Source organism: Anolis sagrei, chromosome 3 (assembly GCF_037176765.1).
Source record: "Anolis sagrei isolate rAnoSag1 chromosome 3, rAnoSag1.mat, whole genome shotgun sequence".
NCBI lineage: Eukaryota > Metazoa > Chordata > Lepidosauria > Squamata > Dactyloidae > Anolis > Anolis sagrei.
The window spans coordinates 177,677,239-177,694,850 of record NC_090023.1 but is presented as its reverse complement, the minus strand read 5'-3'; the positions used below and the strand labels follow the sequence as shown (position 1 = coordinate 177,694,850).

At 41.8% G+C, this 17,612-nt stretch overlaps 1 protein-coding gene across 2 annotated transcripts in view; it reads left to right on the top strand.

The window, feature by feature from the left end:
* Positions 1 to 8,391: 8,391 nt before the first annotated feature.
* The window catches only part of PLA2G12B (phospholipase A2 group XIIB), a 36,359-nt gene continuing 27,138 nt past the window's right edge, over positions 8,392 to 17,612 (top strand). Inside the window, exon 1 of one of the 2 annotated variants that reach the window (XM_060768817.2) lies at positions 8,392 to 8,738. In XM_060768817.2, coding sequence (XP_060624800.1) covers positions 8,513 to 8,738 — 226 coding nt within the window. In that variant the 5' untranslated portion in view covers positions 8,392 to 8,512. The remainder of the gene's footprint in view (positions 8,739 to 17,612) is intronic. The other variant, XM_060768816.2, reaches the window with a different exon arrangement.

The following is a 17,612-nucleotide window of genomic DNA, read 5'->3' as shown; positions in this document are numbered from 1 at the left end:
CCTGTAGTAAGTGGTCTGTGGTTTGCTCTTATCCACACTCGCATGTCGTGGATTCCACTTTGTAGCCCCATTTCTTAAGGTTGGCTCTGCATCTCATGGTGTCAAAGCACAGTCTGCTCAGTGTCTTCCAAGTCGCCCAGCCTTCTGTGTGCCCAGGAGGGAGTTTCTTATCCAGTATCAACCACTGATTGACGTTCTGGGTTTTAGCCTGCCAGTTTTGGACTCTCGCTTGCCGAGGTGTTCTTGCAAGTATCTCTGTATATCTTAGGAAGCTATTTCTTGATTGAAGGCATTGGCTTGCTGGCTTATATCAGAACAGAAGATGGGCCGGAGATGCCTATGCCTTGGTCCTTTCATTACAAGCTGCTACTTTCTGATGGATGTCAGGTGGTGCAATCCTGATTAATTTCTCCAGCGGTGAAGGGAGAAGACATCCTGTGATAATGCGGTATGTCTCATTAAAAGCCACATACACTGTTTTAACGTGGTGAGATGTATTTTACACTGGGCATGTGTATTCAAAGTAGCAAAATGCAAGGGCAGATGTCTTCACTGTATCTATGACCCATCTAGGAATTTAATATTGTCTGGGGAGTTCCTGCTTTTGATCTCGCCTTTTTCGCAGGTGGGTCTGGTGGGGATGCGAGACAGAGCCTTCTCAGTGGTGACCCCTCAACTGTGGAACTCCCTCCCTAGGGATATTAGGGACGTTTTAAAAAAAAGTAAAAACCTGGCTCTTTGAACAAGCCTTTGGAAATGCAGTGCAATAGACAAACACGGAATTATGTAAGATTGAAACATGGAACGGCTTAGACGATGCTATTGGAAAATGAGATTAATAGGAAGACATTGGTTATTATATGTTTTTAATGGTTTTTGTATGGATTTTATAATATTGTTTTAAATGTTTTAATTGTATATTGTGGATTGTTATGGCATCGAATTTTTGCCAATTTGTGAGCCGCCTTGAGAAAGGCGGGATAGAAATAGCGTAAATAAATAAATAAATAAATAAATAAAATATCTGGTTGTGATCCCCAGGTTGTGCCAGTCAGCTTTCATATGATATTATTTCTAGCAACCACTTTTTGCTTGATAGTCAAGCAGTGCTTCTTGTAAGTTAGAGCACGGTCCAGAGTTACTCCCAGATACTTTGGTGTGCTGCGATGTTCCAATGGGATTCCTTCCCAGATAATCTTCATTGCTTGTCTGTTCTTAAGACAATGAGCCTCTGCAAATGGGGTAACAAAGAAGGAAATACTCTCCTTTCACAATAGATTGCCCTCCAAGAAAAAAACCTCTCAGACTTGGGTAGCATATACTAAAGAAGAAACTTCTTCAGGTTCCAAAGTCCCAAGCATCATTATTCCAATTCATGACACATACTATTGGTAGCCAGTATAGTTCTCTGGAAACCAGTGCTATCTAATTTCTGGATGGCGTTTCGATCAGCCGTCTAGCTACTGCATTTTGTACCAGCTGCAGCTTCCAAGTTGTCTTTCAAATGCACCAATGGAGTGCAATATTAATGGCACAGGTCTTTAAGCAGTTGCATAATTGTGGGAATGGGAGTAGAGGGAAATGGGAATCAGAACTGGGCACACTGTGACACTGGCCACAACCTATCAGAATTGTATAAAATGGCCCCGGCCCAATTTACCTGTCTGAACGCATCTCCCCTATGAACCACCACAGAGATTAAGATCTTCTGGGGAGGCCCTGCTCTCGGTCCCGCCACCATCACAGGCACGTTTGGCGGGGACGAGAGACAGGGCCTTCTCAGTGATTGCCCCTTGGCTATGGAACTCCCTTCCTAATGAGATCAGGTCAGCCCCCTCCCTCTTGTCCTTTAGAAGGATGATAAAAACGTGGCTGTGGGACCGAGCCTTTGGGATTGTGCAGTGAGGCGGCGATAGGAACCCTTAGTATGCCAACCAAATTCGATATGGTTGTTGAGACAATTTTAACTGGAGGATTTTAACGTCAAGATAAGTGATTTTAATGCATTTGTATGTGTATGGTCCAGTATGTTTCGGCATTGAATGTTTGCCGTTTATTTATTTATTTACTACCTATCCTCTGCCACGCGTTGCTGTGGCCCAGTATGTGTATATGTGTTTTATGTGTGTATATATTTGTGTGTGTATATATGTGTGTATATTTGTGTATATATGTGGTTTTGCGCATGCATTGTAATGTGTTTTTTGGCTTTTTAAGTCTCTTCCATTGTGTTTTTCAGTGTTTTTATGAGTGATGGTCACTCATTGGCCCGATAGGTGTCTTGTGTCCAAATTTGGTGTCATTTCGTTCAGTGGTTTTTGAGTTATGTTAATCCCACAAACGTACATTACATTTTTATTTATATAGATTTACTAGCTGTCCCCTGCCACGCATTGCTGTGGCCCCGTCTGGTGATCTGGAAAATAAAGTAATGGGAAAGTGTTGGTTTCTAATATATGTAATTTATTTATGCTTGTGGGTAAACAGTATTTCTTGTTGTTCCTTTGTCATTGTTTATGTGGTTTGCCTACTCTGGAAAATGCAACATATCATTGTCCTTCTTTAGGGGTCCCTTTCAAATCTATGATACTATATCTCTGTGTGTGAATAATATATATCTATCTGTATCTATGGCTGGATGGCTCTTTGTCAGGAGGGCTTTGATTATGTTTTCTTGCCCTGGTGAAGGGAGTTGGACTAGGTGGCCTTAAGGTAGCATTTCTGTTGGTCATGGGAGTTCTCTGTGGGAAGTTTGGTCCAATTCTCTCGTTGGTGTAGTTCAGAATGCTCCTTGAGTGTAGGTGAACTATAAATCCCAGTAACTACAACTCCCAAAGGTCAAGGTCTATTTCCTCCAAACTCCATCTGTGTTTATATTTGGGCATATTGAGTATTTGTGCCAAGTTTGGTCCAGATCCATCATTGTTTGAGTCCACAGTGCTTTCTAGATATAGGTGAACTACAACTCCAAAACTCAAGGCCAATGCCCACTAAAACCTTCCAGTGTTTTCTGCTGGTCAGGAGAGTCCTGTGTGCCAATTTTGGTTCAGTTCCATCGTTGGTGGAGTTCAGAATGCTTTTTGATTATAGGTGAATTATAAATCCCAGCAACTACAACTCCCAAATGACAAAATCATAATTTTTTGAGTGATGGTCACTCCTTGTGTTGTGAGACATTTTGTTGCCAAATTTGGTGTGATTTTGTTCTTTTTTTTTTTTTTTGGTAAGGTACTCATTATGCACAGAGCGTTTTTATATATATACAGATTTACGGCATTTATATGCTGTCCTTCTCACCCCAAAGGGGACTCAGAGCGACTTATAAGTAAAAAGTAAATATATTTTATATTATTATCATAGCACAATAATAATATTATATATTACATTGTACTATAACACTATACTGCAATATTATTAGTAATGTTACATTTAATATAAAATATATAATTATAGTATCATTTTATTTAGATGTTGTGCTCCGCCCTGAGTCCCCTTCGGGTTGAGAAGGACGGAATATAAATGCTTTAAATAAATAAATTAAATGACACAGATCTGTCAGTCTTGTCTGTTAGTCCTAAGATGTTAAAATAATACATTCTTCTAAACCCAAATTTACTTCCTTAGTTTTAGTATATCAGTTTTGTTTGTTTTTTTTGTCGTGTCAGGAGCAACCGCTCCTGTTGTGAGAGAATTGGACGTCTGCAAGGACGTTGCCCAGGGGACACCTGGATGATTTTTGATGTTTTATCACCACACCCAAATACCTGGGAGTCACTTTGGACCGTGCTCTGACCTACAAGAAGCACTGCCTGAACATCAAACAAAAAGTGGGCGCTAGAAACAACATCATACGAAAGCTGACTGGCACAACCTGGGGTTCACAATCAGACACAGTGAAGACATCTGCCCTTGCGCTATGCTACTCTGCTGCTGAGTATGCATGCCCAGTGTGGAACACATCTCACCACACTAAAACAGTAGATGTGGCTCTTAATGAGACATGCCACATTATCACAGGGTGTCTGTGCCCCACATCACTGGAGAAATTACACTGCTTAGCCAGTATTGCACCACCTGACATCCGCTGGGAAGTAGCAGCCAATAGTGAAAGGACTAAGGCAGAGACATCTCCAGCTCATCCCCTGTTTGGGTATCAGCCAGCACGTCAACGACTTAAATCAAGACATAGTTTTCTTAGTTCTACAGAGACACTTGCTGGAACACCCCAGCAAGCGAGAGTCCAAAAGTGGCAGGCCCAAACCCAGCACCTCAATTCATGGGTGATACCAGATGAGAGACTCCCCCCTGGACACACAGAAGACTGGGCGACTTGGAAGGCGCTGAACACCACGAGATGCAGAGCCAATCTTAAGAAATGGGGCTACAGGGTGGAATCCTCGCCATGCGAGTGCGGAGAAGAACAAACCACTTACCACCTGCTGCAATGCAACCTGAGCCCTGTCACATGCAGAAGGGAGGACCTTCTTGTGGCAACACCAGAGGCACTCCAAGTGGCCAGATACTGGTCAAAGGACATTTAACCAACCACCAAATTTGCAAAATCTGTGTGATTTTTTTCTTTTTCTTTTTAATCTGTGTGTTTGTTTTGCTCTGTTAGAATTGTAATACAATGGTTGCTGATGACACGATAAATAAAATCCTTGTGGGAGGCTTCTCTCATGTCCCCGCATGAGGAGCTGGAGCTAATAGAGGGAGCTCATCTGCCTCTCCCCGGATTCGAACCTGCGACCTGTCGGTCTTCAGTCCTGTCGGCACAGTGCTTTAACCCACTGTGCCACCGGGGTGACAAAAAGAGACTTGGAATGCAAGACTTGGGCACAGAGAGGGGGAAACCTGGAAGGATAAGGAGTCAAAAACGCAAAGGTTCCTTTGGGGAGAGAATTGACACAGCAAGAGAAACGTGTGATACTAAAAGAAATATAACTTGGAAAAAAAACCCAGTTGTAACTTGCCTAACAACCAGATCCCCAAATGACAGATCACATATATCCTGTAAGGCAAGCTAATGATGTTCAAAGGGAAAACACCCACTCATTTCACACTTGCACAATCCAGGCTGAGAAAGATGATTCAGCTAAGTGGGACTTTAATTGCTTCTTGAAGCAAAGCTGAGTGGACAACAGGACCCTTGAACCCAGTTTCCCCGTCTCAGCTTTTGCTGATAAAAGATCCAAAGATTGAAGCATCAGAGGGCAGAAAAAAAACCACATTCATAATCCTTAGTGTATAGGTCTAGCTGATCTGACAACTGCATAAAATGACAATATGTGAATAAACAGAAGATAAGAAGCGGAGTGCACCAAAATGTATGAAGATGAAGGCTTTTTATCCGGCCAAACCTAATTTTACACTTTCTGCAACCTTTCACAAAGTACTGCTTTGTAGCAACTTGGAAGCTCTGGCCAGTTCATTAAAAGATATCATCTTTGTTTGGCCTTGCATCAAAAAATGAGACACATGGACCACTGGACAGAACAAAGCAGTGTGCTGTTCAAACTGGGATGGGAAATACATCCTCCAAACATTGTCCAATGGCAATTCCCATCAGTCCTAGTCAAATGCTCAAATCACTACATTACCCTAGCTCTCAGAGCCCCTAGTGGCTCGGCGTGTTAAACTGCTGAGCTGCTCAGTTTGTTGACCGAAACGTCATAGGTTAGAATCCGGGGAGCTGTATGATCTTCCGCTGTCAGCCCCAGCTTCTGCCAACCTAGCAGTTCGAAAACATGCAAATGTAATTAGATCAATAGGTACCAATCCGGCGGGAAGGTAATGGCGCTCCATGTAGTCATGTCAGCCACATGACCTTGGAGGTGTCTATGGACAACGCCAGCTCTTCGGCTTAGAAATGGAGATGAGCAACACACTCCAGAGTTGGACACAACTGGACTTAACGTCAGGGGAAAACCTTTACCTTTACCTGTTAGCCTAGCTCTCTTATATCTGATCCCATGCATTAATTCAAATAATATGTAAAAGGTTGATGATAACAGACATATTGGGAGATTCCAAGAAGGAAAAGAAGAAGAATCCAGGTACAGTACTGGCTTTTTAGCCAAATTGGGGGCAGATGGAGGGGGGGTTGAAGCATTTTCTCCAACTGAACCATTGATAATCTAGCCTTACAGGTAACCTTGTTTTGGATGAGGGACAGGGAAGCAAAATGTCTTGGTCTGGCCCTGCACAAGATATGGGAGAGTAAACAATCTTTCCTTGGGAAAAGAAGGGGAGGGGAAAACAGACCCAGTTAAGTGATAAGTACTTAGAAAAACAGAGCTTGACCGTCTGTGACATTTAGAGTCACAAAAACCAGGAAATCATTTTGAACCGCATCTCGTATTGACAAGATATTGCTACCCAAGACTCATGAAGTTCACTGGTGTGTGTCAAGGTTACCACATGCCTTACAAAGATAAGCCCGATGATATTTTCCTGTTAGCTACACCAGGGAAGGGAATAAAATAGTTTTTTCTCCACCTGTGAATGTTAACAGATTGCTTGCTCTATATGCTTTTAACTGTAAATATATATATAGTAAAAGGTAAAGGTAGTCCCCTGACATTAAGTCCAGTCATGTCTGACTCTGGGGTGTGGTGCTCATCTCCATTTCTAAGCCAAAGAGCCAGCGTTGTCCGTAGACACCTCCAGGTTATGTGGCCAGCATGACTGCATGGAGCGCCGTTACCTTCCCGCCGGAGCGGTACCTATTGATCTACTCACATTTGCATGTTTTCGAACTGCTAGGTTGGCAAAAGGTAGGGCTGACAGCGGAAGCTCACGCCACTCCCCGGAATTGAACCTGCAACATTTTGATATTGTCGTGTCAGGAGCAACCTGAGAAACTGCGAGTTGCTTCTGGTGTGAGAGAATTGGCCATCTACAAGGACGTTGCCCAGGGGACACCCGGACGATTTGATGTTTTGTCATCTTTGTGGGAGGCTTCTCTCATGTCCCTGCATGAGGAGCTGGAGCTGATAGAGGGAGCTCATCCTCCTCTCCCCGGATTCGAACCTGCAACCTGTCAGTCTTCAGTCCTGCCGGCACAAGGGTTTAACCCACTGCACTTTATTTATACCCCGCCACCATCTCCCCAATGGGAACTCAGAGCAGCTTACATGGGGCCAAGCCCAGACAACATATTACAGCAAAATAAAACCAAAACATAAACAACAAGCAAAACCATCAAAATTACATTTTAAAAAACATATGAATACAGTAACAAAATGACATTACAATAAACTCAATCGCAGTAACAGTGGGCGGGCCACATGTACAGGATAAAATGTTAAAAAACTCTAATGAGATTGAGTCCTTTTCGGGAGATGGTGGCGGGATATAAATAATGTTATTTATTATTTATTTATTTATTTATTTACTGCACTTGTAGACCGCCGTTGTCAGCCCTAGGGCGACTCACAGCGGTGTACAACATATAAAAACAAATTACAATATAGGCAATATCACAAACAACAATAACAACATCACTATCAATAATACAATTACGCTAAATCATTCGCGACGTCTCATCATAGAATCACAAACCAATCTCGTTATCCATGTTCCGTTCCAATCATCATTGCCAATTGTTGTAGCACTTAGTCAAACGCCTTCTCAAACAACCACGTCTTTAGTCTCTTGCGGAATGTCATAAGGGAGGGCGCCTGTCTGATGTCTACAGGGAGGGTGTTCCACAGCCGGGGGGCCACCACTGAGAAGGCCCTATCCCTCGTCCCCACCAGGCGTGCCTGTGAGGCAGGCGGGATCGAGAGAAGGGCCTCCCCAGACGATCTCAAAGTCCTCGTGGGCTCATAGGCCGAGATGCGGTCAGACAGGTATTTTGGGTCGGAACCGTTCATTATTTTAGTCCAATAATCCCATTTTGAGTCTTAATACTGGATTTAAAATGTTTTTATATTTTAAAAAATGGTCTTAAAATTATTGGCTAGAATTCTTTCTTGTGGCCTATGTTGAATAACTATGAGAAAAGGTAAGAAATGCAGTAAATCTGAAATTTTGGAAAATGGCAGAAATTCAAGGATCTTGGACAAGTGAAAGTCTCCCTATAGCAGGAATGGGAAACCAGTGTCGTTGGTAGGCAATTTTTTCAGCCCTAGCCAGCAGAACAAATGACGAGGAACCATGGGCACACATTCCCCTATCCACTCCCAACAGCATTTTATGATTATCATTGCCATGTCAGATATCCACCTGTGTTGACCTCTTAACTGGAACCAAGCCAGGGAGTAAACAAAAGAGGCTTAAATATTGGGCAATGCACTCTTGTTGGGTTTGTTGTGCTTGGACCAAAGTATCTAAACTTTGTGCTCCCTGAGTGTGGTGATCTCATCCTATTCCCAGAGCAGAGTTTAAAGTCCATCGGAGAGGAGTGTGCATATGCCCTGTGCTCAAAAGTGCTCCCTTCTCATTCACCTCACTCAGTTTCCTTGCATTTACATTCCTGGTGTTGGGATTTGTTTTGTCGGACTCCACAATGAGATTAGCATTCAGTGTGCTGATATTCTGCTTCTCTCTGACCGTAGGGAGATGTACTGAAGAGATAATGCAAGACAGTACACCTCCGCCAGAGGAAGGCTATTTTTCCGACTGGGGAATCGGGACCATCCGCGATGGCTTTGATGCAGTAAATGGCTATTTAGATTTTGTCTCAGAGCTGCTCGGAGGGAAGAATGGAGTCTGTCAATACAGATGCAGATACGGTAAGATGGTGTCCTTTGTCTGCTTCTTTCATGGCAAGACCCAAAATTGTTGTTCTAGTGACTTGTTTTCTTATTTGCTGCTTTGCGACGACAATCCAGATACTGTTCTGCCATTTCCATATGAAGATCACCTTTTTAGGATTTGACCTAGCTTGTAATTGTCATTTTCAAAATCAACAACTGAACCATTTCACCACTGAGATGCAGATAATTGACTATGTCTTCTGCACTGTGTATGAATCTAGACCAGTGGTTCTCAACCTGGGGTTCCCAGATGTTTTTGGCCTTCAACTCCCAGGAATCCTGACAGCTGGTAAACTGGCTGGGATTTCTGGGAGTTGTAGGCAAAAAACATCTGGGAACCCCAGGTTGAGAACCACTGGTCTAGACCTTCACCACTAAAGTAGTTTCCAGTCCGTATTTTATCTACAGCAGTGGTTCCCAACCTTTGGGTCTCCAGGTGTTTTGGACTTCAACTCCCAGAAATCCCAACGAGCTTACCAGCTGATAGGAACTGTGGGATCTGAAGTCCAAGATACCTGGACGCCCAAAGGTTGGGAACCACTGATCTACAGCCGGGGACTAATTTTGCCTAATACTCTGAAATCACCAAAATTTTGTCTGATCTTGGAGCGTAAGCATATTCAAACCTGGTTTCTACTTGGATGAGAGGCCACCAATGAACACCATATACTTCAGAGGAAGGAATGGATGATATCCTCTGAATATTCCTTTCCTAAGAAACCCCTACAAAAGCCAGAGAAAATAAAGTGGTATCAAAATACCTAGAAACGATGCAGTTATATAAACCTCAGATCTCTTAAGCACTCAACAATGTTTTAGAAAATCTAAAAGCCGGGAAGATGTTTGTGAGGTGGAAGAATGGAGGGAGTGGTTTGATGGTGAAGCCATTCAGAGTGCCAGGTCAAAGTCTTAAGATGGAGAGGGAACAAAGGCACAGACCTGAACAGACTGTGGTGTTACATCAGTTCCAATTTATACTCAGGATTATTGGGAAAAATAAGTTCATAATGGATGCATACCCTGTTTTGAATATAAAACCTAGTGAAGTTGGTAGGCACACAGTTTCTTGCAGGTGAATCTGGATTGGGATGATTTCCCATGTGTCCCATAACACTTCTGTGTCTAAACATCGAGAAAACCAAAGTGCTGTTCCAGCAATCACCAGTCATCCCCTCCCCAATGCCAGAGATACAGCTTAATGGTGTAACATTAGAAAATGTTGACCATTTCCGCTACCTTGGCAGCCACCTCTCCACCAAAGTCAACATCGACACCGAAATACAACACTGTCTGAGCTCTGCGAGTGCAGCATTTTCCCGAATGAAGCAGAGAGTGTTTGAGGACCGGGACATCCGTAGGGATACCAAGGTGCTTGTTTATAAAGCTATTGTCCTCCCAACCCTGCTATATGCCTGCGAAACGTGGACTGTCTACAGACGTCACATGCAACTCTTGCAGGTGAATCTGGATTCCATCAGCGCTGCCTCCGGAAAATCCTGCAGATCTCTTGGGAAGACAAGCGGACAAACGTCAGCATGCTGGAAGAAGCAAAGACCACCAGCATTGAAGCGATGGTCCTCTGCCATCTTATTGGGCCGGCCACGTTGTCCAGATGCCTGACCACCGTCTCCCAAAGCAGTTGCTCTACTCTGAACTTAAGAACGGAAAATTGACAGGAAAAGAGATTTAAAGATGGTCTCAAAGCCAACCTTAACATCTCTGGCATAGACACTGAGAACTGGGAAGCCTGGCCCTTGAGCGCTCCAGCTGGAGGTCAGCTGTGACCAGCAGTGCTGCAGAATTCGAGGAGGCACGAGTGGAGGATGAAAGAGAGAAACGCGTCAGGAGGAAGGTGCGTCAAGCCAACCCCGACTGGGACCGCCTTCCACCTGGAAACCAATGCCTTCACTGTGGGAGAAGATGCGGGTCAAGAATAGGGCTCCACAGCCACATACGAATCCACAAGGAAACCCATCATGGAAGACCATCTTACTCGTCCAATGAGGGATCGCCTAAGTAAGTAAGTAAGTGTCTAATATAGTGGGAAAAGGGTAAAAAAAGTAAATCATAACTAAGAATCTCTTTAGAAATAAAGGCCTGGTTTCTAGAGTAGACTTATTGAATCAACTGCTGACTATTGAATCAACATGTAGGCAAATCCCACTGATTGAATGGGACTACTCTAGTATGAACTAATAATGGGATTCAGGCCAGGATATTTCCATATCTCTCTTTTTTCTTTTTATTAATTTACTGAGATTTACAACTATTATTTTGCTTTGACGAGCCTTCTCACACTTCATTAGTCCCTGAAATTGGTACTAATGGAGTTTCCAGGAACTGTTAATCAACTTCCTTATTCATCCTCCATTCTCACAAGAAAGGCTTTGCTGGTATCTAAAATTCCCAGACATTTTGAATCTTTAAAATGAGGGATATCACGCAGCGATGTTGAGTATTTCAGAGGGTTCACAGCAAATCATGCATATCATACCATACCATACCATACCATACCATACCATACCATACCATACCATACCAAGTAAGTAAGTAAACTTTATTACGGTCGATGACCAGATCATAACAGAGGGACCCAGTTCCACACATCCACATCAAACCCAAGGGGTCATATTCTTCAAACTTCAACAAATTTTAAAATCTAAACTAAAAACCACATACAAGTAGTTATTAAAACCCAACTCAACCCACGAGATCATCCGAAGGCAGTCTAAAGAGAGGTAGTTGGGATGGCACCGGGGAGGGGAGGATATCCAATACTATAAGTATCAGTCTATATCTGATTTCCCATCTATGTTCCAGAGGTAAAGCTTAGGTCTTTTGACCCTCAATCGTCATTTAATCGCAGCCGTGAAGAATTGTCCATAGCGTCCTGAGTATTTAATTTTCCATGGCGAGATAAGATGAGATTGAATGTCTTCTATAAAACAGGCACTGCAGAACCATATGCTCCGTTGTTTCTATGTGACCTGAGTCACAGGAACATAGCCTCTCAGTGTATGGGGTCTTCTGGTAACGACCTTCCAGCACGGAAGCGCATGGCATATCATATCATTTTTTTTGTCATGTCAGGAGCGACCTGAGAAACTGCAAGTTGCTTCTGGTGTGAGAGAATTGGCCGTCTGCAAGGACATTGCCCAGGGGACGCCCGGATGATTTGATGTTTTATCATCCTGTGGGAGGCTTCTCTCATGTCCCCACATGAGGAGCTGGAGCTGATAGAGGGAGCTCAGCCACCTCTCCCTGGATTCGAACCTGCGACCTGTTGGTCTTCAGTTCTGCCGGCACAGGGGTTTAACCCACTGCGCCACCGGGAGCTCCATATCATATCATATCATATCATATCATATCATATCATATCATAGATACAAATGGGTTGCCAAATCTCTGGCCTTCCATTTTTGTCTGCCTCGATAAATATGTGTGTATATATAAGTCTCATTTGTTAGACCTCGTGCTTTTTAAAAAATGCACCCTCATGCCACTGTAGTAATTATTGCATCAGATTTAATGACATAATCAGGGGCTGCCTCCTTACAACATCATCAGAGCATAGTCCCTTTAACATCACCAGATATCATCCGAAAATCTCAGTGTTTAGCCTTCAAATGTGGGTATCCATAATCCTACAGACCTTGAAACTTTTAAGGCAATAAATACATTACAGAAAATGAAAACATGTGTATGACACAAGCAGGATAATCATAGACCTGGGATTGAGCATGTGAGATTTACATGATAGTATCAGGCACAAACTTGGTCTAACTGCCATGTGATCTCTTTAAATCAGTGGTTCCCAACCTTTTTTTGATAGGGACTACTTTGACCCGGAACCACTTTGACCAGGGACCACTCCCCAACATTAGTACCCAAAGAGTTATAATTCAGTTTTTGGTCAACTTTTAAATTTGGTTCAATTGTTTGGGGTGCCGATTCAGAAAATTGCATTGGATAGACTACATTGGCTCTATCTTCTGATACAGCAGTGTTTCTCAAGCTTCCTAATGCTGTGACCCCTTAATACACTTCGTCATGTTGTATTGACCCCCAACCATAACATTATTTTTGTTGCTACTTCATAACTGTGATGTTGCTCCTGTTATGAACTGTAATGTAAATATCTGATATGCAAGATGCATTTTCATTCACTTGGAACAAATACCTGATACGTCCACATTTGAATACTGGTGGGATGGGGGGTGGGTGGGTTATTTTGTTATTTGGGAGTTGTAGTTGCTGGGATTTATAGTTCACCTACAATCACATTCTGAACTCCACCAAAGATGGAATTGAACCAGACTTGGCACACAGAACTCCCCTGACCCAATTTTGAATACTGGTGGGGTTGTGAGGGTGATTGATTTTGTCATTTGGGAGTTGTAGTTGCTGGGATTTTTTCACCTACAATCAAAGAGCATTTTGAACTCCACCAACAATGGAACTGCACACAGAACTCTCATGGCCAACAGAAAATACTGGAAGGGTTTGTGGACATTGACCTTGAGTTTTGGAGTTGTAGTTCACCTACATCCAGAGAGCACTGTGGAGTCAAACAATGATGGATCTGGACCAAACTTGGCACAAATACACAATATGCCCAAATGTGAACACTGGTGAAGTTTGGGGAAAATAGATCTTGACATTTGGGAATTGTAATTACTGGGATTTATAGTTCACCTACAATCAAAGAGCATTCTGAACCCCACAAACGAAGGAGTTGGGACAAACGTCCCATACAGAACCCCCATGACCAACAGAAAGTACTGTGCTTTCTGATCGTCTTTGGTGACCCCTCTGACAACCCCTCGTGACCCCCCCCCAGGGGTCCCGACCCCCAGGTTGAGAAACGCTGTGATACAGTGTCTGTTGAATGTTTTTTATGACACTGATGCACCAAATGGTGCTTGCTGTGAGGCCGCCCTGAGTTCCCCCCTGCCCGGGATGAGAAGGGTGGGGTACAAATGCAGGAAATGAATAAATAAATAATAAATACAGAACATATGCCATCCAATAGTTGCCATCTGTTAGCCCACAGAAAACCATATTTAATAATCTAGAGCTATCCAAGGGGTCAGGACTGGTCAGTTAAAGGGAAGGAGTGGCAGGCAGCACAAAAGGAGCAAAAATAAAATATTTTTTTTAAAAAAGAGGAAGGAGGCTCACTGACCAGATTTTTGTCCTCGCAGCCCACTGGTGGTCCACAGTCCAAAGGTTAAGAACCACTGCTTTATATAAATGCCACATCGCTGGTAGCTTCCAGGTTAATGGGACAGTAAATTTACCTTGGGTTTATTTCATGTTGTCCAAAATTCTGAATTTACTGGGGAAATACAGCTCAGAACCTTGAATAGCTCCTTTAAAGTGCATACTAAAAACACAGGAGGAGGAGGAGGAGGAAGAAGAAGATGATGAAGAAGAAGAAGAAGGGGAGGAGGAGGAGGAGGAGGAAGAAGAAGAAGAAGAAGGGGAGGAGGAGGAGGAGCAGGAGGAGGAAGGGAAGAAGAAGAAGAAGGGGAGGAGAAGGAGGAAGAAGATGAAGAAGAAGAGGAGGAGGAGGAAGAAGATGATGAAGAAGAAGAAGAAGGGGGAGGGGGAGGAGGAGGAGGAAGAAGAAAAAGAAGAGGAGGAGGAGGAGGAGGCAGAGGAACAACTTTATTTTTCTATCCCGCCTCCATCTCCCCAAGGGGACTCAAGAGTGGCTTCCATGGGGCCAAGCCCAAAGTAACATACAGTTAAAGCAGACCAGTAACATATTAAAATAGCATAAAAACAGCACAAACAATAATAAGCAACAACAGACTCATTTTTGGAGGGGAGGGAGGGGGCCACTATGCAAAACTAGTTAAAGAATAAGATGGCCAATAAGGTGGATAGTGCGGTATAGTAGCATAGGAATAGTAGCATAGAATTAGAGCAATTTAACAGGATCAATTCAACTTTACTTAAAAATGTAGTAATCAAATATAGGAATAAGGATTCACTTTCCCACCAACATAGGATTTTATCCCATGCTGCGTGCTTCTGAGCTCAGTAATCAGTATATAATTTGAGAAAACAGCAAAAAATATGTGGGACAGGAGCTCTCAAATTTGTGTATGTTGAAGTGCTCAGTGATGTGAAGTAAGGGGTGTTCCTGTGGGTACCCCCTATTCTATTTCATAGAATTATAGAATATGATAGCTGGAAGATGTTGGAGCATGTAATGAATCAGTGAGTGTGTGCCAACTTTAAGGCATGAAGAGTAGGCTGTGTTTAATTCTATTTGTATATTTTAAATTGTTTACTAATGCTTTTATGTCAAGCTGCTTTGAGACCCCTTTGGGGAGATAAAGCGGGGTATAAATAAATATAATGGTGATGATGATGATAATCCGTGTCATCTGAAGTCTGCTACCTGAAGCAGCTGCCTCCTTCTGCCCAATAATGGGACTGGCCCTGATGACGTGGCATCTGACATGGTAATAAATCTGAGGGCAGCTTGCTCCTCCGATGCCCTTGGAATGCTGACAGCTCATTTGGCAACAAGCTTCTCTATTTATGATATACAGGAATTTCTGCATATTGTTAGGAAATGCATTCACCTGAAACTGGGGAAAAAACCTCCCCCCCCCCCCCAAAACATACCTTGAAAATATTGTAGTCCACTAAAAGTAAAAGAGAAAAAAGAAAGGTGGGTAAGTCTCTTGGTGAACCTGCATACACCCATTGTGTTAGTGGTTAGCCTTTTGAAAAGGCACAGCGTTACACTGTTGTTACATTGAAAAATAATAATCGAGGGTCTGGAGAACAAGCCCAATGAGGAGTGGCTTAAAGAGATGGGCATGTTTAGCCTGAAGAAGAGAAGGCTGAGAGGAGACATGATAGCTATGTATAAATATGTGAGAGAAAGTCATTTGTTTTTTTTTTGTTTTTGTTTTTTGTTTTATTAGAATTTTCCGACACAAATATAATACCATCGCCTCCACACATTGTTAGAAATTCAGTTACTAAATTGCATTCTGGAAACATATCTCTTACCATATAACACATATCACCTTATAATTACCAAATGCTCTTATCTGTCTCCCCTTCACCTTACCCTTGTGTCTTACGATTTTACACCCCTCCTCCCCCCTCCCCCACCCTTCAAGGAACAGTAAATATGTTAATTTAGAACTTAATTTAAATGAACAATTGTATAAAGAGAATGGTTTAGCACCTTATATATTTCATTTCCTTCCACTTTTTCTATCAGTCTTTCCCATTTCTGCAACCAAGTTTTCTTAAGACGGCTTGTTGTGTATTTGCTTCTTTTTTCGTAGATGTACTCCTGGAGCATATATTCTGCTAAATACTCATACCATTTTTTAACCTCCCATTTTCTATAATCTTTCCACCCCAACGCTACAGTTGCTTGGGCAGCTAATATCATGTATTTTATAATTTCCTCCCAGTCTTTGCAGTTATCATTTTTGTCTAATTTCTTTGTAAAAAGTTCTATTTTATTCAAAGCCAGTTTATATCCTATTATTTCTTCCATTTCCTTCATTACCTTGCTATAGAACTCTTGTACTCTATCACATTCCCACCACATGTGGGAATAAGAGCCAATTATCCCACATCCATGCCAACAAAGTTTTGTGGTGTTTTTTGTCATCTGGGCTATTTTAATTGGGGTTCTATACCATCTAGTCAATAATTTCCTTTGCGTTTCTCTGATCTTTATATGTTTAAGACTTTTAATTGAGTCAATCCAATTTTCTATTTCTAAAACTTTATTATTTAAATCTTCTTTCCATATTTCTATCAAGGCTTGTTTCAAGTTATATTGTATTCCAATTAATTTCTTATAAATAAACCCCATCAGCCCCTTCTCCTTTTCTATTTTCCATTTTAGAATTTGGTCTAGGGCTGTTTCAGGGCCTTCTTTTTTCTTCTCTTTAATGATCCTTTGTTTTAATCCATTCCAAAGAAGCCAATTACCTTGACCGCATTTACCCTTTATTGTCTCCCAATCCTTAATTGTCCCATCTGAGTTCAAGAGGTCTTTTATCAGATTCATTCCATTCTGTTTCAGCTTTGTTATAACTTTACCAAATGTCTGTTCTTTTCTATTGTCTAGAAACCCTATTGGGAGTATATCTACCCTATTAATTTGTAGTTTGTTTTGCCATTTTTTCCAACATTCCAAAGATGAGATCAATGGTCCCTCTTTAGTTTCTGTTAAGATTTTTTTATCAACCCGTCCTTTTAAACATAAACAGTAGTTCCATCCATTTATTGCTTTTTCAATTCTAGCCCATCTTCTTGAATCATCAAAATCTAGTTCTATCAGTCTTGTTAATTGGCATGCGTCAAAATAATTCTGTAAATTAGGGGCACCCCATCCTCCATTCTCTTCTAAGGAATAAAATACTGATTTGGGAATACGATTTTTATTTGTTCCTTCTATCCAATTTTTAATCGAAGAATCCCATTTTTGAATAATTTTGATGGGGATACTACATGGGAGTGCTTGGAACAGGAATAAAAATTTGGGGAGAATCATCATTTTAACCATTTTAATTTTGCTTGATATATCCCAATTTTGTTTTTTCCAACTACACATCTGTTTGTTTATTTTTTTCCATAAGCTATTATAATTAGATTGGATTATTTTGTTAAGGTTTTTGGGAATATATACACCCAAATATTTTATCTTCTTCTCTCCTAGTTTTATCCCTGTAATACTCTGGATTTCTTTTAACATTTTAGGAGTCAAATTTTTGTGTAATATTTCCGATTTTTGTATATTTATGGCCAATCCTGATAATTTCTCAAATTTCTTTATCGTATTTATAACTTCCTTTATAG